The 23,724-nt window shown below is 47.5% G+C and overlaps 2 protein-coding genes across 5 annotated transcripts in view; both read right to left on the bottom strand.

Annotated features, from left to right (window-relative positions):
• Positions 1-9,998, bottom strand: part of CHD5 (chromodomain helicase DNA binding protein 5) — a 58,238-nt gene extending 48,240 nt beyond the window's left edge. For 3 of the 4 annotated variants that reach the window (XM_083512767.1, XM_083512769.1, XM_083512770.1), the window contains exons 1-2: positions 9,661-9,996; positions 5,304-5,437 (exon numbers count right to left, since the gene is read on the bottom strand). In XM_083512767.1, coding sequence (XP_083368893.1) covers positions 5,304-5,437; positions 9,661-9,703 — 177 coding nt within the window. In that variant the 5' untranslated portion in view covers positions 9,704-9,996. Of the gene's footprint in view, positions 1-5,303; positions 5,438-9,660 lie in introns of all 4 variants that reach the window. The other variant, XM_083512768.1, reaches the window with a different exon arrangement.
• Positions 9,999-14,052: 4,054 nt separating this feature from the next.
• Positions 14,053-23,096, bottom strand: RPL22 (ribosomal protein L22). The gene is made up of 4 exons (XM_083513363.1): positions 22,959-23,096; positions 19,213-19,317; positions 15,942-16,066; positions 14,053-14,268 (listed from the first exon to the last, which is right to left on the bottom strand). The coding sequence occupies exons 1-4, from the start codon at positions 22,968-22,970 to the stop codon at positions 14,124-14,126; spliced, it is 387 nt and encodes a 128-aa protein (XP_083369489.1). The 5' UTR covers positions 22,971-23,096; the 3' UTR covers positions 14,053-14,123.
• Between the last annotated feature and the right edge of the window lie 628 nt (positions 23,097-23,724).

Below are 23,724 nucleotides of genomic sequence, written 5' to 3'. Positions count from 1 at the left end.
CTGCCACCAGATGCACAGAGCAAACTCACCAATGACCTGAGAATATCCCTTTACTTTCTCTCAGATTGTGAATAGCACCATCTCCAGCCTGCAAATATTTGAGCATTCCTGGACCAGCTCGCATCATGACCGGATGGATGTTCACACTTGATATAAGCCCCCAAATCTCAGTCTAGGCCCCTCCTGATGTTTTAGACTAGCCTGGGCCCATGGGAGTTATAGTCCAAAGTATCAAGAGGGCACCAGGTTGGGAAAGCTGGATCTAAATCATGGGTATAGAAACACACAAAGACACCACTGGCTAGTAATTCTGTGTCCTTCAAGTTTTCCATTTAATAACAGGGAGAAAGGGGGGGGGGGAGAGAGAGAAATCTACTGTTGCTTTTCGCTGGTGATATGAACAGTTATAATTTAGGCCTGAATAATTGGTTGCCATGGTAATTTCTGCAGAACTGACTGAAATCCCATCTCTCTCCCTCCCTCCCTCCCTCCCTCCCTGACAAGGACTTCCATCTAAATATGTTCAGACTCAAACAGCAGCCTGCATGTTTTATGTCAATACATCTCCCTCCTGTTCAGGTTATGCTGTTGAGAGCCCCGGTGGAGAACAATCAGCAAATGCATTTGGCTGCCAAAATGGCAGGCATTGAGACAAATTAACTCTTGCAAGCTAGATCTAGAATGAGGATACAGATACAGATATGCAGATGCAGGGGGGGGGGCAGAGGAGAAATGAGCTCTTCTCTCTCTCTCTCTCTCTCTCTCTCTCTCTCTCACACACACACACACACACACACACCACAGGTCACATCTGCAGCCATACATGTATCAAGAAGGGTTTGCGGCTGCAGGGTACATACCATAAGCTACACTATACATTTTTATTTATTTATTTATTTAAATATTTATTAGCCACCTTGTCGAAGAAAATATTGCAAGGCGGTATACATATGAAAAGCACAATACAAACATCACAAACACATCAGTAAGAGCTTGTTGGCAGAAAAAAAGGAAATAAAGAAAAATCAAGTACGAAAGGTCTGTCATCTAAAACATCATCTAAAATTGAGCAGGAACAGCTCCCACCAAAATTCAACTGGTAGGGAGTTCCACAGGGCACAGCCCATCACACTAAAAGACTGGAAACCCAAAATCTCCCCATCAGAAGACAGAAGACCTCATATGCAGGAGTTTTTAGGGGCCACTCGCCAGCACCCCCACTTCAAAGGATCTCAGGGCCCTTGCCCAAGACCTACTGCCAACCGTAATTATTGTTTTTAATTAACTGTTAATTCATATACTGCTTAAAGTGGCAAGCTAGGCTTCAGAATGGACAGTTCAGAGCCTGACAGATCAGTATAAGGCAGCTGTTATCTGTATGCACAAGTCCTGGGTAACATCAGCTCCTGCTAAAAATGGGCGAAGCCACTTGCATGAAAAAGCATTGCAGGGGGTTGGACTAGATGATCCCTGGGGTCCCTTCCAACTCTGCAATTCTATGATTTGATGAACCAGCTTTATACAAAATCAAGCCATTGGTCTGTCTGGCTCAGGATTCTGTCCCCCAGCCTGAGAACCTCAAGATGTTCTTGGACCAAAATCCCCATAATCTCTGACTCCTAGTCATGCTGCCCACCCCATTAGTAGTGAAGAATTGGATAGATGACTGCACGCACCTTCTCCATTCTTCTCCACAAACAGAGGAGCTAAATTCAAAGAAAGAGAAATGGATACTTGGATCCGGCCTGAAGTACCGTTGAGAGGACCAACATCCCTTCCCCCTTGCAACTTGTTGGATCAAAATAAGGATCCGCCCAGCCTAGTGTCCTGTCCTCTGACAGTGTTCAGCCTCTGGGAAGATCACATGCCAAGATTAGTCACTGGATTGTGCCATGGCAATAGTTCAAAGGAGGACCAGATAAACTAGCAAGGTGTTCTGTGTGCTGGTCTGTTTTGCCCATTTCTTTCAACTAGGAAACATTCCACTCGGTGGCTCATAGAAGGAGCACTCACCTCGCACGCAGAAAATCCCCCTGGGAGAGTTGAGAAAGACCCCCATCTGAAGCCCAGGAGAGCCAGTATAAGGTCAGTGTTAGCCCACCTCCCTGAACCTCTTGCCCAGCAGAAGTTGCTGGACTCCTGACTCCGATCAGCCCCAGCCAACATGACCAATGATCAGGGGTGTTAGGAACTGCAGTCCAGAAACATCTGTAGGGCACCAAGTCCAGGAGGGGTGCCCTAAACTCAGAGTTGCTGCTGAGAATCAGGTTGGTGTGTGAACCTCCCCTCCCTCTCCTACTCCCCCCCCCCCGGCCAAACACACATCGGCTTTGAGAACGGTGTTCTGCGTCACCACCAGGAAGACGGCCACTGTTTCCCCATCCATCTCTTCTTCGTAACAGGTGGGTGAGCCGCTCCCACGCACGTCTGTGCCATCAACCGATGCAAATTGCTACCCGAATCCGGAGAGGAGAGACAGGCAGACGCAGAAGCCAACACTTCTGCTAATTAGAGCAACACCGCAAATGCTCACCCAAACAAAGGAGGCGTTGCCCGCATGCCCAAGCAGCTTCAGAATCATGAGAAGGAAATCTATACATTCATTTCTGTCATGGGAGGGTGTATCCTTTTAATTTCGTCCATGTGTCTTGCAAGAGCATAAAACTCCCAGGGTGAATGTGGGCTTCTCTCTATATGCATCAGGAGCAGAAACCTCTGGCCTTGCTTAACCTTTGCTGAGCTGTATAATGTCATTCTGCAGCCAGGACTCTGTACACTCGGTACATTTAAAATAATAATACTATTATCATTATTATCATTATTCTGCACAAATTCCAAACATAATTACGTGTCCTTGATGCAGATTAAGGGCATTTGCATTGCTGGGCATAATTTTCATTTCCCTGTAAAGAATGTATGTAGAGAAACATAGGAAGCTGCCTTATATGGAATCAGACCATTGGGCCATCCAGCTCAGTACTGTCTTCACTGACTGGCAGCACCTCTCCAGGGTTTCATCTTTTATTATGTTTTTGTATATGCTGTAAGCTGCATGGAGTGGCTGAGGAAACCCAGACAGATAGGCGGGGCACAAATAATAAAATTAAAATTTTCAGGCAAGCGTCTTTTCTCATTGCTAACTGGATAAGCCAAGGATTGAACTTGTAACCTTCTGCATGCAAGGCAGTTGCTCTACTACTGAGCTATGGCCTTTCCCCTGTTTCAACGTAAGGAGGCATCAAAGGCCCTCTGACTCTTGAGAGCCTTGTCCACATGCTTCCGAGAACTTCGCAAGGCTAGAAACTTGCTCTGTTGGAAAACAGAGATGGCCAGGAAACTGGGATCTGCCTGTGGAATCGCGGAGCGCGGGCAGCCCTCTGTCCTGTCATCCCGCTCTCTCCAAAAAGTGTCCCCCAAGGTCCTCTCCCCTCCCTCAGATGCACCATCCACAGACAGAGCACGGTTGGTACAGCAGCGAGCTGCCAAGATTTACAGCCAGCCACCAGGGACAAACTGTAAATGAGGTGCTGCAATGCAGCTGGAGTATCATACGGAGGAGAAGGCCCAAGATGCTGGAGAAAACACTTCCAGCAAGGTGGAGAGGATGGGGCAGAAACAGCCATATCGGGATCCTGCCTTCACGGAGATCTGAATTAGTGCACGCATATTGTGTGAACACCTTGGCCCTTTCCTCAAACTTCCCTTTTGAAAGCTAGTTCTCATGCCAAGAGGTCCAGGACATACAAACATCAGCAGCATCTGCTAATACAGTGGTACCTCGGGTTACATATGCTTCAGGTTACATACGCTTCAGGTTACAGACTCCACTAACCCAGAAATAGTACCTCGGGTTAAGAACTTTGCTTCAGGATGAGAACATTAATAGTGCTCCAGCGGCATGGCAGCAGCGGGAGGCCCCATTAGCTAAAGTGGTGCTTCAGGTTAAGAACAGTTTCAGGTTAAGAACCGACCTCTGGAATGAATTAAGTACTTAACCCGAGGTACCACTGTACTTTGCAAATTCAGACTGTCACCAGAGGGAGGATATTCTGTCCAGTGGGGCCAGGAAAGGGCAACCAAAATGATCCAGGGGATAGGGATTAACCGCCCCCCGCCCCCAGGAAAGGTTGCAGTGTTTGGGACTTTATAGTTCAGAGACAAGGTGAGTAAGGGGCAACATCACAGAAGCTTAAAAAAATGATGCGTGGCATGGAGAAAATGGACAAAGTTTATCTCCCTCTCACATAACTCCAGAGTTCGTGGACATACAAGGAAGCTGGATGTTGGAAGATTCAGGACAAGTAAAATAAAGTTCTTCTTCATGCAACACCAAATTAAACTATGGAACTCACTCTCACAGGAAGAAGTGATGGCTACCAACTTGGATGGCTTCAGAAGAGGATGAGACAAAATCATGGCAGAGAAAGTTATCAATGGCTACCAGTCATGATGGCTACGCCCTGCAGAAAGGCTTCTGGATATCAGTTGCTAGAATTCACAAGATTTATCAAACCATAGAATCATAGAGATGGAAGGGACCCCAAGGGCATCATCCAGCCCTCTGCAATGCAGGAACCCTTGACAGATGGCCGTCCAACCTCTGCTTATAAACCTCCAATAAAGGAGAGCCCAATGAGCTAAATTTGCCATGTGCATGCATTTCAGTGGGTCTACTCTGATTAGGTCTAACATTGACTACAACCCATTATGGTGCTGAGGCGCCTGCCACGCAATCTTGAGATTGGGGGCCCAACCATGCCTCAGCTTACTGTGAACTGTGAATCCCTCGTGACTTCTTTAATTCCCTCTTGCTCTCTACAAATAATGTTCTCCTCCCTAAATTGTAATGTCCACAAGCAGCTGAACTGCAAGCATTGCTTTACAGTGACCCAAAGCCTCACATTTCAAAATGTGATTGCATCCTTAAAACTGCACGTGTGCAATTGCAAAATGCATGGATTCTTTGGGGGGGGTGCATATTTGCAAAGAGCACAAGTCACACCTTTCCCATTGCTTTGATCTTCTTGTAGCAGATCCCCTTGCAAGGGAAAGGAGCTGTTATTGTACATTTTGCGTAACATCAGGCCCTTTCCTTCTCTCAGCTAAACAGCTGATACACAGGAGGAGACCCAGAGGGCTCGAGTTATGTATCGCTTTTGGGCCTGAAGGGTCCTAATCGTTGACACAAGCCAATTCAGCATTTCTGAAGGTACATACACTATCTCAAGATAAACTGGACAATCACACAATTGTGGACCTCTTACTCCTGCTTTCCCCATCCCAGAAACCCCAAGAAAACCTACCTCCTTCTTCTTCCTCTTGACTTTAGACGCCTTGTTCTCCTTCAGCTTCTTGGCCTTCTTCTTCTTCTTCTGGGTGTTCACCTGCTCCTCAGGATAAAACTCCTCCAGATCTTCCAGGACTCCATCTTCTTCTTCTAGACCAGGAAGGAAAGGGATCAGTCAAGAAACTGGGATCCAGGAAACAGCTGGTTTAGCCGTACACTTAATCAGGGCATTAGAACCTCAATGGCTACCTGCTATTCCACCCAGCCTTCAATTTGAATTAGCCTGATCCTCTGTTTCTATTTCCTTTTCCCTTTCCTCTTCTATGAAGAAAACCTTCCTGGGACCCCACATTTAAATTCTTCTCTGGTCTCCTTGCTGGCCCTAGTAGGACCAACTTGGCCAGTCAGCCCTGGTGATCATTTGATGTCTACTGACTGGTTCGTTTTTTTCCACAAAAATGACCCTGATTTTTTAAATTTCACGATATTGATGCTGCATTTTATGTTGTGTTTTATGCTGTTTTTAAGTCACATTTTAATCAATGTTTTATATTTGCTGTTAGCTGCCCTGAGCCTGGTTTTTAAACTGGGAAGGGCGGGGTATAAATAAAAATTTATTTCTATTAATTATTTATAACGGCTGCCTCTCCCCATACAAACCGACCCGGACCCTGCAATCATCACCTGAGGCCCTTCTCCATGTGCCTCCTCCGTGAGAGGTCCAGAGGGTGACAACAGGAGAACAGGCCTTTTCAGTGGTGGCTCCCTCCTTGCGGAATGCTCTTCCTATGGAGGCTCGCCTGACGTCATTATAACATACTTTGAGGTGCTAGGCAAAACCATTTCTTTTTCCCCAGGCCTTTGGCTGTGCTGGCCTCCAGCACAATATTGATTCTGCCCGTTGTGTCTCTACATGATTCATGACTAGAGACTTCTTAGCATCAGCCTTCAGTGTGAGGGGGTCATTCTGCTGCTTGTCTGCATCAGGAATGATTGGCCCACCCACTCATTTGCCAGTGCAAATGCAGCAGAGGAGGCTAGGTCTAGAAAGGGGACTCGTTCAGAGATGTGGTAGGTGTGCTCCTCTGAGGCTGCATCATTCTAACTCACTGTAGTTAGAGTGTTTGGCTCCAACACTCTGTCTCTCTCACACACAGCCAGCAAGTATGGGGGGGGGGGGATGTTCAAAACCTGCAAATACATTGCCAACCTCACAGGGCTGTTGCAGGAATCATGCGGCCAATGCTAAGACATGCCTTGAACAAGGTCCAAAATGTGCCTAGTGCAGCCCTTGCTGAAGTTAAGGTGATCTGAGTTTGTCAGCGCCTGCATAGGAGACCACCTCATGTATGCAGACTTTGATTGAACGAAGGCAGGTTATAAATAGGTGCAAAGTGCTGTTACAGTTCTGGTGCAGCAAGTCGCCTTCAGTCACAGGTTCAGGTGAACTTGTGATAAAGTATTCCAGCATCCTTTTCTCACAGTGACCAGTCAAATGACCCAATGGGCAAACCACAGGCAGGATCTGAGCACAATATCACTCTCCGCTCCTGCGGTTTCCAGCAACTGTCAGGAAGGTCTTCCTGATGTTTAATTGGAATCTCCTTGCTTGTCCATTGGTTCAAGGTGTACCCTCTGGAACAGCAGAAAACAAGTTTGCTCCATCTACCATGTGGCAGATATTTGAAATGGCTATTATATTTGAAGGTGGCCGTTTGTCCCTTCCCAAAACATTCTTCAAGGGCAGCCCTATGAAGAGTGCCTTACAGTAATCTAAGCTGGATCTTGCCAAGGTAATAGTCACAGTGGCTTTCATTGGATATCCAGGATCAGCGTTTAGATCCAGCAATTATAACCCATATTCTTAAGGGGGAGTGCAACTCCCTCCCAAACATATTGCATGACTAACCCTGCCTCTGCCCTTAAGGATACTATCTCTCAGCCTCAGAGGCACCATCTGCATTATAGGGACAGCAACACGGACCTACTTTATAGGGTTCTCGTCAAGATTACTGGCAGAAGCACTTGAAAATGAGAGGCTTGAAAGTATGTGTGTTCCTGCAGCAACGTTGCAGAAGTACAGTGGTACCTCGGGTTACATACGCTTCAGGTTACATACGCTTCAGGTTACAGACTCCGTTAACCCAGAAATATTGCTTCAGGTTAAGAACTTTGCTTCAGGATGAGAACAGAAATTGTGCTCCAGCGGTGCAGCAGCAGCAGGAGGCCCCATTAGCTAAAGTGGTGCTTCAGGTTAAGAACAGCTTCAGGTTAAGAACGGACCTCTGGAACAAATTAAGTACTTAACCCGAGGTACCACTGTATTTCTAGTGCAGGGAGTGCAGGACTTCAGAGGTTCCCCCATAACTCAAAAACCCCGCCCCATAAAACAGGACAAATTTTGCCAACTGTTGAAGTGTTAGTTCATTAAGGAACTTTTTTCTTCAAGCAGCTTGAAGCAGAAAAGGAAACATTATTAGGCAAAGCACCCAAAGACCAAGCAAATGGATAACCATGTTATTAATTAGCATCCTTTGGAGACCAATATGGTAACCTCTTAAAACTAGCAAGGCAAGCTTCCAGGTCACTAAGACAGGAGTGAACAGCTGAGAACCCACCTAGTGGACTTTGCTAATTAAGTTTCAGAGTTCACTATAACGTCAGTGAGTAGCAACAGCAGTGAGCATCTTTGGCAGTTTCCGAAGAGGCCTAGAGACAAATGGACTGAGGATATATCCAGCATCAGCTTAGAGCCAAGTGGCGCCCTCCCCATTCCTCAGAAGGAAACCCCAGGACACGATAAATTTATAAAAGTTTGTAAAATTTATAGAAGTTTATAAAACTATGCATGTCATAGAGAAAGTGGCCAGAGAGAAGTTTTCCTCCCTATCTCAAAACACTAGAAGTCATCCAATAAAGCTGAATGTTGGAAGGTTCAGGACCGATAAAATAAAGTCCTTCTTCATGCAATGCATTGTTGAACTGTGGAACTCACTCCCACAGGAGGCAGGGATGGACACCAACTTGAATGGTCTTAAAAGAGGATTAGGAAAAAAATATCTGGAAGAGAAGGCTATGGATTGCTACTAGCCACAATGGCTAAGCTGTGCCTTCGTGGTAGGAGGCAGTGATGCTTCTGAATGCTACATATGGGGAGAGACTGATCATGTGCTTGCTGGCTTCTCACAGGCATCTGATTGGCCACTGTAAGAACAGGATGCTGGACTCGATGGGCCATTGGGTTGATCCAGCAGGGTTCTCCTTATGTTCTTAAATGAAAAGGAATGGAGGATGAGTGCCCCTCTTGTGTGTCCCTTTTTAGGAATTCCATGAGGTCTCTCTGGAGACAGATTACTGGAATCAGAAGGACCACTGGTCACCTGGCCCAGAGGGGCACACTTTCCCAGGATGTCCCATCAGGCTTGCAAAGGCCTCCAAAGAACATCTGCTACTTGTCAAACGTTATTTACAACCTGTGCTCAGGTTTGGCAGGAAGCCCCATTGATTTCAGTAGGGTGTTTGCAAATCACCGCCCTCCCTCTCAATAGGCTTACTGAGGACAGCTGTAGATAGGTAGCCGTGTTGGTCTGCCATAGTCAAAATAAAAAAATTCCTTCCAGTAGCACCTTAAAGACCAACTAAGTTAGTTCTTGGTATGAGCTTTCGTGTGCATGCACACTTCTTCAGATACACTGAGGACAGCTATTAGCTAGAGAGGGGGGGGGGATGAGGTAGCACACTTCTAAACTCCAGAGGCTCAAAGAGATGTGAAGAAGACAGAGAGCTAATATGATTAGCCATCTTTCTGCTGCTCCAGAGGGTGGCTCCCAAACCGACTACTAAACCTTAGGAACAACTTTCTGAGCTGTGGAAGGGCCTCCCCCAGAAGGACTCTCCTTCATTGCAGGTTTTGGAAACAGAGCTTGGATTCAGAGCCAGGGATTCTCCAGCTGTGATTTCTGCATTTTAAGGGGTTGGACTAGATGACCCTGGGGGTCCCCTCCAAATCTACAATTTTATTATTCTAGTGGCTTTGCCCTGCTGCATCCAGACTCCAGGACTGGATGGAGAGAGGCGCCCAACAAGCCTTTGGATAAGCTAAAGGGAGCCTCCATGGGCAGGGGCAGTCTACCTCAAGTAGATGATCAGAGAGGGAAAGGGGCCACCACCTCAGGGCCCTGTTTGGGAGAGCCCACCCCCCTCCCAGCGTGGGGGCAGTCTTGCAGGCCACCTTGGAGAAAGGTACCTGACCCAGCAGGACTCCTCTTTGGGCTGTTTTGGGGGAAAGAGGTGCACCCTCCCATCTGAGCCTCCACTCGGGTCAGCTTTTGTCCCGTCCCCCCCTTATTCCTCCCCACGCTTTCTCCACCTACCTGACATGTCCTCCACGATCTGCGGCTCCTCCGCGCCGCGCATCGCTCCGCGAGCCGAGCGGCGGCCGCCTCCGCCCGGTGCGCACGTTGCGCTGCGGAGGGCGAGGCAGCGAAGATGGCCGCTGCAGCGACTGGGGAAGGATGGAGAGGGGGTGCTCGAGAGCCCGGCGCGCGGGAGGGGGGCAGAGATCGGCCCGTCGTCTTCTTCCTCCTCCTCCTCCTCCTCTTTCTCGCCGCTGCCTGCCCCGCCGCGATCCGCAGCCGCGCAGGAGGAGGAGGAGGAGGAGCGCGCTGGACCCACCTTGCACAAGCCAGCCCGGAGCGGCGGCCGCGCACACATGCCCAGGCGCGCGCGCTGACGTCCAGTCTGGTTACCTTGGCAACCGCATCCCATCATTTTGGGCACACCACCGGCGGCGGCGGCGGCATCTCTCTCGGTAGACAGGCAAAGCAAGCCCCCTTCCCACCTTCCCAAACACGCACAAACGCCCCTCCAAGAATCCTCCCCGCGGAGATTTTTACGCACCAGGAAAGTGAGAGGCGCAGGGGGGGAAATATGGGTTGGGGTTGGGAGGGTTGATCCTGCAGGGACAATGCGATATGAGAAAAGGACCACAATATTTCTGAGGGGAGATACTTTGATTTGGCATTTGTTTTTCTTTTTAAAGGACCATTTATTTAAGCTTTTCTCCAAAAAGCCGTGCCAAAGGCCCACCAAGGCTAGAGAATCAGTGGTGGTGTCATGGTTAGAGTCCAGGCTTCAGATCTCCACTTGGCCACTAAGCTCACAGGATGACCTTGGGCCAGCCACTCATTCCCTGCCTAATCTACCTCACAGGGTTGTTGTAAGGGCAAAGTGGGCAGGAGGCCACCTTGAGGAAAGATGGGATACCGATGCAACAAATAAATAACAGACCAACCTCCTGTTCTTGCAGGGGGAGATGCCTATGGGGAACCTGCAAGTGGGACCCAAGAACAGGAGCACCTTTTGCCCAACTGCGATCCCCAGCAACTGTTATTCAGGGGGTCTGCTGCCTGCAACAGTGAAGGCAGAACATAGCCATCAGGGTTAGTAGCCATTGGCAGCCATAAATTTGCCCAGTCCTCTGGGTTGATAGCCATCACTGTCTCCTGTGGGAGGGAGTTCCATAGTTTATGCACTGCCAGAGGGAAGACTTCCTCTTATCTGTCCTGCGTCTTCCAGCATTCTTGGACATCCCTGAGTATTATGAGAGTGAACTTTCTACAGTTCCATCACATCCCCTCTTATTCACTGTTTCTCTGAAAAGTCCCAAACTCTGAAGCTTTTCCTTGATCATTTTGCTTGCCCTTTCCTGAACCTTCACCAACTCTTTTTGAGGTGAGGTGACCAGAACCACACACAGTACTGCAAATGCGCCATAGATTTCTATAACGGCATTATGATGTCAAAAGTTTCAGTTCCTTTCCTGATGATCCCTAGCATGGAACTTGCCTTTTTCACAGCCACTACACACTGGGCAGGCACAATCTCTTCCTATTTGTATTCCCCAGCAGATGGTATTCAGAGATGATGCTAGTTGATCTGAAGGAGGACAGGGAGGAGACTGGTGTAACCCGTGCCCAAGTGAGGATTCGAACTCAGGGCTTCCTCGCTTTGGATATTCTGAAGGCGAAGAAGTTGGCAGCCCACAAGGGGAGCAGCAAATTGGGTCCCTGGGAAAGCCCCACAGCCACCCTGGGGAGGTTTGTGGCAGAACAGAGAGTCAAATGGAGGCTTCCACAGCCAATCTAACAGCCCCAAGGACCCAAACTTGGACCGGATCCCAAATGATCCCTCACCTTTAGGATGTACCTCTCCAAAACTAAGGCAACCAGAAGCCAATAGGCTTTGCTTATTATGCTGCTCTCTTCCAGATGACCGGTTAATTGAGCATTCAGTCTGGTTTTGTTTGCAGGTAGATTACACCATACATTGAAAGCAAATTATACCCATGTTTCAAGCTCATTTCTCCCCAAAGAATCCTGGGAATCGTAGTTTCCCCCCTTCATAGACCTACAATTCCCAGCACCTTAACAAACTACAGTTCCCATTATTCTTTTGAGGAAGTCACTCTGGGATAGTCAGTAGAACTTGAGTCTCTTAATCTCAGGGTTGTGAATTCGAGCTCCATATTGTGCAAAAGCTTCCTGCATTACAGGGGCTTGGACTAGATGACGCTCACGGCACCTCCAACCTTTGCCATCATGGCACCTCCAACCAGCTTCTGAAATACTGTTAAGCATCCTTAATATTATTTCGTGTGAAATGCCAGCTTAGCAGTATTTAATAAATTAAAAAGATCTCTCATTGCTTTCCTTAACTACTGGCTGACACAATAGCCATAGTACTTGGATGTTCACCCTGCACAGCTTGGCAAACTTAATATTGTGGGTTTTTTATTTTTAAAAAAATCTGGGGGGAAAGCTTTCCTCAACCTTTTCTGTTCCTCAGAAGCAAGAAGACTAGTTTGCCTGGCAAAAGAAACCCCTCTTCCACAAGTTGCTGCAACGGTCAACGTGGGAATTTCCTCCACAGCCAGCAAACTGCATTTGCTCTCCCAACTCATCTTATTCCACCCAGCTGCAAGAAGATCTAAGGAAAACTTGAAATAAGGACAGAGGTAGGAAGGAGTAGCCAGGGAGCTAGAGGCATGGCCTTGGGGTAGCAGAAGTTCCATGGTGCCAGCCTGGTCCACAAAGCAGGGCATATAGTTTGAAGGGATCCCAAAGGGTCATCCAGAAAAACCCCCTGCAACTCAGAAATCGCAGCTAAAGAACCCCTGACAGATGGCCGTCCAATCTCTGCTTAAAAGTCCAAGGGACTTTGACCCACTGTCAAACCCCTCTTTACTGTCAGAAAGTTATTCCTAAAGTTTAGTCAGAATCTCATTTCTTGCCATTTGAATCCATCTGTTTGGGTTCTTCCCCTCTGGAGCAGCCGAAAACAAGCTCGCTCAGATTTTCCATGTGACAGCCCTTTAGCTATTTGAAGGGGGCAGTCATATCACCTCCAAAGTCTTCTCTCCTCCAGGCTGAACGTGGTCCTAAGACTTGGTTTCCAGACCCTCTGGCAGGCCACTAGTGCATCTGTCAAAACCCCAACCAACCTCAATACTCTACATACTGCTTCATACATCCCCCCTCCCTCTGAAACCAGCTTCCTCTTCCCTATTATACAAACACAGTCTCTGCACCCCTCTCTCCAATTATGAAGCCTTTTCCATCACAGCAAGTGTGGGGAGCCTTTAGCAATCTAGACACTGATGAACTACACCTCCCAACATCAACCTTGACCATGCTTCCTGGGGCAGGCGGGACTTGGTAGTTACAGGTGAAACTCGAAAAATTAGAATATCGTGGAGAAGTTCATTGATTTCAGTAATTCAACTTGAATGGTGAAACTAATATATGAGACCGACTCATGACATGCAAAGTGAGATGTGCTTCTACTTCTCAGAGGTCCAATCTTGCTTGATTTGCAATCCTTGTTTTGCTGATTTCCTTGAATATTCTAATTTTCTGAGATTGTTAATTTGGCGTTTTCATCAGCTGTACGCCATGATCATCACAATGATAACAAATCAAGACTTGACATATCTCGATTTGCAGGTGACGAGTCTATCTCATATATTAGTTTCACCTTTCAAGTTGAATTACTGAAATCAAGGAACTTTTCCACGATATTCTAATTTTTCGAGTTTCACCTGTAGGTTCCCCGCACCTGAATTGCAGCTTTTTCATCCCACCCCAATACAAGGGGATGAACCTTCCCCTCAGCCCAGTCTCCTAGGTTGGCAATCGCAGGCACAATGACCCTCTCAAACACCAGCACCCAACACCTTCCCAATTTTAACTTGAGGTGCTTTAGCTTGTGGAGAAGATAGTTTGGTTGGGGGAGTGAAGGGCTTGCCCAACCTTTGGGGGTGGTCTTCCCCCCCCCCCATGTTTTATGTGTTTTCCCCTACAGGGACGGGTGGTGTTTCCAAGCATCGCCAGTTTTTTCTTCTACAAAATGTGCCCTTTGCAGCGATCCTGAGTTTGAGATTTCTAAGTGGGTTCTTGGGCACATCAGAAATGGGAACACGTGACTGTGGCGCCACTACCCTGGAGAGATTTTGTGAGGTTCTGGCTGCCAGTGCTGCCTTTCTGGCAGTGGCAGAGGTGCCCACAGGGGCCACTTTGCACCACGCCACAGGTGGGCTGGCCCTGCTTGGGCAAAAGAAAAAGTTGGGGATTCCTACCCCAAAGCTCATACCACAATCTCTCCGTAGAGAGCAGCAAAGGACAGGGGAAGCTTTTGATGTGGACATCTATTCTGGCTGTGTTTACATGGCAGACTGCAATCCAGACAGAACCACACAAGGAGAAATGTTATAACAACTTTCACCGTATTTTATTGAAGGAAAAGCGAATGTACAAAATATTGCCAGATTCCTTTGCATTTAATCTTCTTCTTCCTCCTCCTCTTCATCCTGGTTGATCTGGAAATATCGCAACTCGTAGCTCTCCTTGCTGTTGGCGACCACGCGGAGCCAGTCGCGCAAGTTGTTCTTCTTCAGGTATTTCTTGGTGAGGTACTTCAGGTATCTGCGGGAGGAACAAAGAAGCAGGGAAACAAACTGACTGCGGCCCCCAAATGACGCCACTGGAGTCTGCTGGGTCAGTCACATGCCCGGTTCTCGAGCTGCTTAAATAATTCAAGCTGAGTCAACGGCAACAGGATCTCCGTCGACCAAGATCCCCAAAAGGCATGATATTTGCAAATGTGGGTAAAATCTGGGCAACCAAAAAACCCCTTAGCTTTCTTGTCATTTTATTTTTTATGAAATCACATTTCCAACTCCCTGTTTCTGGGTGTGAAGGTGAGTTGACGACACCGACTGAAATCTCCAAGGCTTAGGGGAAGGACTCAGTAGGACACCCAGAGGGTAAGGAACTGGTTTCATGGGCTTGCATTCTTCAATACCCCAAGCCAAGAGAAAAAAAATTATTCAAGTCTGTTAAATGAGCAGTTTGGCTTCATTTATACATGGAATGGGAGGGCCTGCATCGCCCTAAAAATATTTTTGGACTTTCAACTCCTGTCAGTCCCTACACAAACCAGCACAACAGAGCCTTTCCAACCCTCCTTCTCACTGTACTCAAATCCTGTTTTAAACTGTCTCTATCCCGCCCTCCATGACACCCCTGCTCACTTTACTCAAACTTCCATGTTTCCCTCTCAGTGTTCAGGTTGCAAGGTTTTTAGCTGGGGCAATTAGAATAAGATCCATTATTTGACTATTGATCCAAACCCTCAAAATGTATTTTATATAAGTGAATTTTTACCTTTATTCTTTGTACAGTATACCGCATTTTGTTTGTTTTATTGCTATGGCTGGTGGCTGATGCAAATAAATATTCCTTCCTTCCTTCCTTCCTTCCTTCCTTCCTTCCTTCCTTCCTCTCAGTGTTACTCCATCCCTGCTCTACTCAAACCTCCACCATTATTTAAAACCACTTTTGTTCTTCACACAAATCCAGGATTGTGTTGCGACACTACAAATCCTCCAACGGGAGCTGCATGATAACATTTTTATTGGAAATGTTTTATATATAGAACTGTTTTATATTGTTTTCACACTTTTTTGATTCAAGGCTTTTTAAACATACAGCAGAACCTCGGGTTACGCTACCCTCAGTTAACGTAAACTTCAGGTTGCGAAAGCGGCAAACCCAGAAGTGTTTCGCTGCGCGCGTATGCCCAGAAGCAGTCTCTCTGGTTGCGAAAACCTCAGGATCCGGCCTGACCTCCAGAACGGATCCCATTTGCAACCAGAGATACCACTGTAACTGTGTATTTTAATGTTGCGTCTCGCCCAGAGACCCTCCTTATGGTAAATTGGGGGAGTAAATAAATAAATAAATAAATAAATAAATAGCCGTCTTCCACTATTGCAAACCACGAACTGGTAATTCAGAGGAAAGATTTTTCTGAAGATGGACGTTCTAAATAGTCCTTATGAATAGCAGCCATGAATAGATTTCTCCCCTCCTCCTCCTCCAAGAATCCCCTTTTAATGGCACGAAAGCTAGTGGTCAACAACAATCCCTGTGGCAATGAGTAAAATGTATTGTATGAAGCAGCACATAGGCTTAATTGGATGATCCTCTTTTCTCAGCCTGCACCTGCAGCCAATTGTACAACACCAGAGGGCCAGAGGCCTCTTTAAGTCAAAGCCACCCCCACCCCAGTCTTTTAACCCCGCGTGGCTCCTTACCTCTTGGAAAAAGGGACCTCTGAGGTGACTGTGATTTTGCTTTTGCTTCTCTCGATGGTCACCACACCGCCACCAAGGTTCCCAGCTTTTCCATTCACTTTGATCCGCTCCTGCAGGAACTGCTCCTGCAAAAAAAATTAAAAAAAAAATTGTAATGCCTGTTTAGGAACTGGCACCCCAGTTTAATGTGTTTTTTCCTCTACCCTCCCCGTCCCTTTTCCCTTGCGTGCTGCGTTTTTTAAGGTTGTAAACCTGCAGGAAGGGACTGTCTCGTTTTAAATGACTGTATGCTGGCCACTCTGGGAGCCTTTCTGCCTGAAAAGTGGATAACAAATGCTCTAAATAAACAACAAGCGCTTGAAGAGTGACTGTTACGAGGCAATGCCTAACCTTTTATTTATTTTCAAGAACATGTTTGTGTTGCCACTGCTCCTTCTAGTGAGATAAAGGCGGTGAAACTGGTCCCCCCAATCCATTTCATCCGTACAACAACCCTGCAAGACAGGCTGAGAGACTGTAACTGATCAAAGATCAGTCTGTGAGCATCATGGCTGCCTAGGCAGGGCTTTAAACCAAAGTCTCCCTGGTCTTAGTCCAAAATCCTGACCACTACACTAGGTAAAGGTACCCTGACAGTTAAGTCCAGTCGCAGAGAACTCTGGGGTTGCAGAGCTCATCTCGCTTTACAGGTTGAGGGAGCTGGCGTTTGTCCACAGACAGTTTTTCTGGGTCATGTGGCCAGCAGGACTAAGCCGCTTCTGGTGCATTGGAACACCGAAACCAGAGCAGCGCACAGAAATGCTGTTTACCTTCCCGCCGGAGCAGGACCTATTTATCTACTTGCGCTTTTTTTTTTTTTTGGTGTGCTTTTAAACTGCTAGGTTGGTAGGACCTGGGACCGAACAACGGGAGCTCACCCCATCATGGGGATTCAAACCGCCAACCTTCTGATCGGCAAGCCCAAGAGGCTCAGTGGTTTAGACCACAGCGCCACCCGCGTCCCTTGCGACCACTAAACTAGCCTTTCCCAAAGCTGGTGTCCTCCAGAGGCTTTGAACTATGGATCCCATCAGCCAGCTGCAGTCCCAAAACATCTGGGGGGCACAGGCTTGGGGAAGGCTGTTCTGCAACAAAACTGGACATGCAAATGTCCTGAAACAGGAGGCACCACTGCCAATTTCTAAAGGTCTAAAACCCAACAAAGGTTAATAAGAGACTTCAACGTAATTCTCACAAATGTTGAGAAGAACCATGACCCATAATATTCACCTGTGAACAATGTGAGGTCACCAGCCAATTAAAGGATGCCCAGATCAAGGATGGGGAAACCTATGGTCCTCGCATCTCTCATCTTTTCTAGCCAGCAGTCAGGGATGATGGGCCAACAACACCTGGGGATGGGACACAGGTTCCACATCCTTGTTGTTCTGGAGGGTCGTAGTTTAGCGCCAGAGCACAAAAGGTCCCAAGTTCAATCCTGAGTGCCTCTCATGGAAATCTCTCAGGCAGCAGGCTTGGCAAACTCTTCTCTCTACCCCAGACTGTGGAGAGTTGCTGCCAGTCAGTGCAGACCAGAGAAAGGGAGCCTGCAGCTCTCTGGCTGCCACGTGGCTTCAGTGTCCATCAGGCCCGGCCAGAATGGTCAGGGATGATGGGAGTCATTGTTCAGCAACAATTGGAGCAGAGGTCCCCAAACTAAGGCCTGCGGGCTGGATATGGCCCGAGGGACTCATTTATCCGGCCCGCGGCAACCCCTGCCACCCGCTGCTGCTCTTTCCGCCGCTGCACTGCGCGGCTGCCCACTTCCAGGTCAGAGGAGCACCAGAAATAGCTTGTGCGCATGCATAAACGTTATTTGTGCATGCGCAAGCGTTATTTCCGGTGCACATCCGGGTCGGGGGAAGCCCGCGCACATGCGCACAAGCTATTTCCGGTGCTCCTCCAACCCGGAAGTGCGCCGGAAATAGCGTATAGGCACACGCTCCCATGCCCACCGCGCGATCAGTGCTGGAGACACCTGCCCAAGGCACGGTAAGTTTGCTGACCCCTGAACTGGAGGGTCACGGGCTCCTCACCTCTGCCTAAGGTGATTCCTTTTCCCCCACGAGTGATTAATAAATTTACATTTGAATAAATCTGCATGTATAATACAGACAATGGCAGAAGCAAGAAAGGATTTACGATACATAGAAGCCTTTGAAAGAATGCACAACCAACAAGGAAAAGGGACAGCCCCCTTGGGGTATCCAAACTACTGTACTGGCGATACTCTGAAAAGAGTTCTCATCAGAAGCCCTGGAGTGCTGCTGCCAGTCAGGATGGAAAGCACTGAGGTGGATGGCCCAGCAGTCTGACTGAGACAAAGCGTTAGTGCAAGCACATACCTAGTCGCTTTGTTCAGAGCTGAATGTATGCCCTGCAGCAAAACGGCAGTGCCACAAGCAAACAGGCATCAGGCTTTGCCACACAAACTTCAGATACACATACATACACAGAGCTCCAATATCTGCCCACTCCAAACCAGGCTGTTCCAAAACAGGACACAAAGCAAAAATAAGGAACTGGTGGCCCTGTTGAGGCCATTGGACTACAAGCCCCATCATCCCTGACCAATCTGGCCACACTGACTATGGGTGATGGGAGCTGGAATCCAACATTCTCTGGAGGGTACCAGGTTCCCCACCCCAAACCAACAATAACCTCCTGCAGGATCCAAAACCAGTTTCAACCAAATGTATGCAGCACAGACATGAAAAGAGCTTGCTGGATCAGGCCAGTGGCCCACTTGGTCCAGCCTCCTGTTCTCACCATGGCCAATCCCCAGTGGGAAAACAGTTAGCAAGAGCAGAGCAGAAGAGCACTATCCCCTCCTTCGGTTTCCAGCCACAAGAGCACTTCATAAGCGTTACTGCCTCCGACTCTGGAGGCAGAGCGCAGCCATCACAGCTAGCAGCCATTGATAGCCTTGTCCTCCATGCTAGCTGGAGAGATCAGAGAGAACAGCAGATGCTCCAGTTAGCAGTGTATTTGCAAGCAATTTGCAAGCAGCCTTTTGACAGCCTGCCTGTCAAAAACACACCCCGAAACAGAAGCCCTGAACAAGATAGAAGTGTCTCCCATTTCCAAAGATGGCAGCAAAGCAACCAGATCTTCTATTTGCAATCTGTGTGGGAGATGTGTTCAGTTACCCGCCTGGCTTCTCAGGGTAGCAAGTGCAGGCAGTTAATGGGAGTCCAGAGGTGGTCAATGCTTCCAAGGGCCGGGAACTTACAAAGTTGGCAGCATCCATGATGCCATCTTCTACTGGATGGGTACAGTCTAGAGTGAACTTCAGAACCTGCTTCTTTTTTTTGCCACCCTTCGTCACAAGCTTCTTCTGCAGGAGAGAGAGAAAGAGAGGTTACTATTGTTCAAGAAATCCTGGCACATGCACCAGAGAGGAAATTTTAAGGGCTCTTGTATTATTTTAATATGCTGAAAACCGCTTTAGCTATTTTCCTTTACTTGAAATGCAGTATATAACTTTCTATAACAAATAAATAAAACTAATGTCTCACAGCCTGCCAAATGTAGGAGGGGAGGGGTGAAACAGGCAGCTGTCCCTCCCCAAACCCAGATTTTTTCATCTTGGCTGGAGTCTAAACTTAACCAAAAGATTCAGGGTAGATGACACTGACTATACGCTAGTCCCTGCCACCCAAAAGGTGAAATTAAAGTACTGAGGAATGCAGTAAAGAGGTAAGAAATTGTTTTTCAGCTGATTCTAGTCCACAAAAGTTTGTCCCATAATAAATTTATTAAGACTCTTTTGTTGTTTTTGCAGCTACAGACTAACACGGTTACCCCTCTAGTTAACAGCTTTAGATGCCTTACAGGAGGTGACAATAACCGTAAACATTTTTTCTTTCCCTATTGGGGCCTGACGCTCACTGCAAAAGCAGACATCCTCTTCGCAACATCAGATGAGCCACACATAGAGAAGAAATTGCACAACATCACGTTTTCCCAAACCCTTTTTTCCCCCACCCAACACCCTGATTTTGTCTCACACCTGTTGAATCTTTGTGCTGGCTCCTTGCCACTTCTCTCAGCCAATCTAGAAGTTCCTCGTTCTTAAACGAAAGGCTATACAACCAGCTGCACCTCCTCTCAAATTTTCTCTCAATCTTTCTTGCTCTCCCCAACCCAAATCTTCTGCTTCTGAAGCCGAAAACCATGTTTTTAGAAGTCCTTCCTAAAATCCCTTTTTTTCTCCAAGATTGTCAAGCTGCCCCAGAGCCAACATTTATTTACTCCTAGTAGGTTTCTTCTTATTGCTTTATCTGCTGCTATCCCATGCTTTAATTCTTCCTAACTCTGGCTGACTGGAAGCCTCCTGAGGAGAGTCCAGAAGGGGAGTGATGTTGCTCACTGGGCTTAGAGCTCAGGCTAATCCACCTCACAGAATTCTGGAGAAGAAGTTTGTCATTCGCCCTCAGCCATGACAAGTACTAATCTTGTATACTATAGATCACATCTGGCACAAACTCTGCCATGGTTTGGGGCTTCCCTTTGGCTTGATCCAGAAGCTGCAGTTAGTGCAGAATGCTGCAGCACAATTGCTGAGAGGTGTGACTTTGTCCACATAGATTAGCTGTGCTCAGAGATTTGCAAGTTCAAGGTGTTAGTGTACAAGCATACAGTCGTACCTTGGAAGTCGAACGGAATCCATTCCAGAAGTTCATTTGACTTCCAAAATGTTCAAAGACCGAATCACAGCTTCTGATTGGCTGCAGGAAGCTCCTGCAGCCAATCAGAAGATGCGGAAGCCCCATCAGACGTTCAGCTTCCAAAAATAGTTTGCAAACCGGAACAGTCACTTCTGGGTTTGCGGTGTTCGGGAGCCAAAACGTTTGGGAACTAAGCTGTTTGAAAACCAAAGTACAACTGTAAAGCCCTTGACAACTTCGGAACCAGTTTACCAGCAAGAACTCCTTACCCCATATGTGCCTGCTGGACCACTTCAATCTGCAGAACTGGCACTGTTACAGCTACCCCATTACCTGTTCTGCATTTGTAAAAAATCAATTTTGTTATGTGGCAGCACCTGCACTTTGGAACTCCTTGCCTACCAACATTGGGCAGGACCTTCACTGTATACTTTTCAGTGTCTGCTAAAAATATTTTTGTTTAGCCAAGCTTACCTTGATATCTGGAATGTTGATGTGTGTTTTAATTTGTTTTTAGTTTATTGCTGATTTGAATGTTTCAAATTATTGTTTTTATTTTATTTTTTACCAATAATGTTATTGTTTTATTCTTCTTATAAACAACTTTGAGGTTTTCTACAATGAAAAGTGTCTAAATCTTAGGAAATAAATAAATAACTTGTGGCCGAAAATATAGTGTGCCTTTAGTCTGACCCCGCTGTCAGTCAATTTCCTGAGGAGTTGATGTGAAAATATGAAGGTATGCCATCTTTTCATATTGTTTCATATGATTTACTGTTTCAGCTTTAAATTTTGATATGGTGTTTTTTTTTTGTTTTCTTACTGACTGCTTTGACTGTTCCAATAGAAAAGTAGTACAGAAGAAATAATAATAATAATAATAATAATAAAAAACACAGCAACCTGAGAGACAGGCAGATTTTTCACTTTCATACCCAACACAGCCACAAAGTGGTGGCCCATACAAGTTGGAAAACGGACACTGGTGAATCCTGGACTGCCAACAATCAGAGCTGCACAACATGTGTGTCCGAACACATGTTCTATATATAATGTGACCTGGCTTCACAGACAATCACACTGGGTAAGGTGTGGACTGTACATAAAGCAGCAGGCCACAACCCTTTAGAGAGACTTTTCTCTCCCCCAAATGCTTATGTGTAATGTAAATCAATGGCAAGGCCACCCCCCCCCCCCACTGTTGAGACTCTTAACTCCCATCAGCTCCACTTAGCATGCTCAATTGTCAGGGATGATGAAAACTATAGTTGTTCAGCAGCCTCTGCACTGCGTATTTTGGATCTATGAACTGCAATAAATTTGTGTGCTATAGTCCAGCAACATCTGAAGGCCTCATGTTGGCTACACCTGCAGTAAACTATTGATGGTCCTTCAGGTGATGTTCAGCGTCCAGCTCCCATCAACCACAGCCTGCATGGGCAATGGGAGTCCAAAAGGCAACCCTTGAGACACCCCAGTTGAAGCCTCTGAGATAAACAGAGAGATAAAAGGGGTCTCTGATATAAAGGGTGCAGCAGGGCTGTGAGAAGGAGGATGTGCACCAGGCATAGGCAAACTCTGGCCCTCCAGATGTTTGGGACTACAATTCCCACCATCCCTAGCGAACAGGACCAGCAGACAGGGAAGATGGGAATTGTAGTCCCAAACATCTGGAGGGCTGGAGTTTGAATTATGCCTGATGTGCACTGTGAGAACGGGGCTGGACTAGGTGGGTCCCTTTTGGCCCGTTCCCGGGGCTGCAGGGCTCTTCTCAGTTTTGTAAGATTTGTCAATGGAGCCTCCATAGACAGTGCATTCTACCTTAGAATGCTGGAGAGTAGGAGTGGGAGGAGGCTGTTGCTCTCACGTGCTGCTTGGGGGGGGGTTCCCTTTGGGGCACCTGGTTGGCCACTGTGGCTGGGCTGGATGGGGCCCCCTTTGGCCTGATCCAGCAGCTCTTAAGGGTAGGCCTCGCTTCCTGCGCTGTCCTTCTGGAGCCAGATCCAAGAGCTCAGTTGCTCTCTGCACATGATCAGGGGAGACATGGGGAGCCTAGCCTGGAAAGTAAAACGCGTGCGGGTCCAGGGAAGTCAGAAATACGCTTCATGGGCTGGGAGGAGACGTTGAGGCCTACCTTGCAGGGAGGAAGGGGCAGGGGGAACCCCCCCCGGCCAGGTAGACTGCCTCCCCTCCCTGCTCCTTATGACGTCACCGCCAACAACCCCCCCTCCGATTCCTTAATACGTCACGGGCCTCACCCCGCCACCCTGGACCTCCCTTTCTAGGCCCGACTCTGCCGGAGACTCACCGCAGGCGCCATGGCGGCAGCAACGAGGGGGAAAGAGAGAAAAAGAAGGCGGCCGCGCGCATGCGCCTACTTCGGCGCCGCCCTCCCGCCCACTTCCGCCCTTGCGTCAGGCGGCGTGCGCTTGCGCACTCGCCGCATAGGAGGGGCGGGGGAAGGAGAGAAAGGAGGATATAACCATAGAGACGAGCGGGTAGGGTGGGGATCGCCTTCGGCGTCCCGTCCTCTTAAGGCCGCTGCTCGCGGAGCATGCTGGGAGGTGTGTCGTAAAGAGAAGCATGGCGGGGAGGGACTGAGCAATACCTTTGGCCCGCTTCCCATCCTCCTCCTCCTCCTGCTCCTCTCTTCTCGGGGGCTGATGGGAGATGTAGTTCCAGGCGCTGCTCGGAGCTGCCTAAGGGGATTGAGACCAGGTTGAGGGGGAAATGTCATAAATAAATACCGTATGAAATGCATAAAGAGACTAACGAAGTTTTCCACTAATTCAAAGAAAGAAGGAAAGGAAACAAACTTTATTAGTCTCGTTATTCATTAAATTAAATAAATAAATAAATAAATAAAGTTTTCAAATAAATAAAAAACAATGTTCTGAATGTTAATGTAATGAAAAAATAAAAAATTGCTCCAAATAACATAAATAGAGCTGCCTCTCTGTTTCTTTATGAGAGCCGGTCACGCATATGCACTGATGTTCTCTGCATATTAACAGATATATATCCTTCCCAAGGTATTCCTCCCACATTCAAAACCATAGGTAAGCAAACTAAGT

This window comes from Podarcis liolepis, assembly GCF_965112155.1.
Source record: "Podarcis liolepis genome assembly, chromosome: 7".
Lineage (NCBI taxonomy): Eukaryota > Metazoa > Chordata > Lepidosauria > Squamata > Lacertidae > Podarcis > Podarcis liolepis.
The sequence above is the reverse complement of the archived record's forward strand: the minus strand, read 5'-3'. Positions and strand labels throughout refer to the sequence as shown.

Bases quoted from the DNA above. Each gene is read 5' to 3' on its own strand.
- RPL22 (XM_083513363.1), bottom strand. The intron at 16,067-19,212 runs GTAAGTTCCCGG...TTTTTTTTGCAG, and splicing joins TCATGGATGCTGCCAACTTT to GAGCAGTTCCTGCAGGAGCG. The intron at 14,269-15,941 runs GTAAGGAGCCAC...TTCCTCCCGCAG, and splicing joins GAGGTCCCTTTTTCCAAGAG to ATACCTGAAGTACCTCACCA.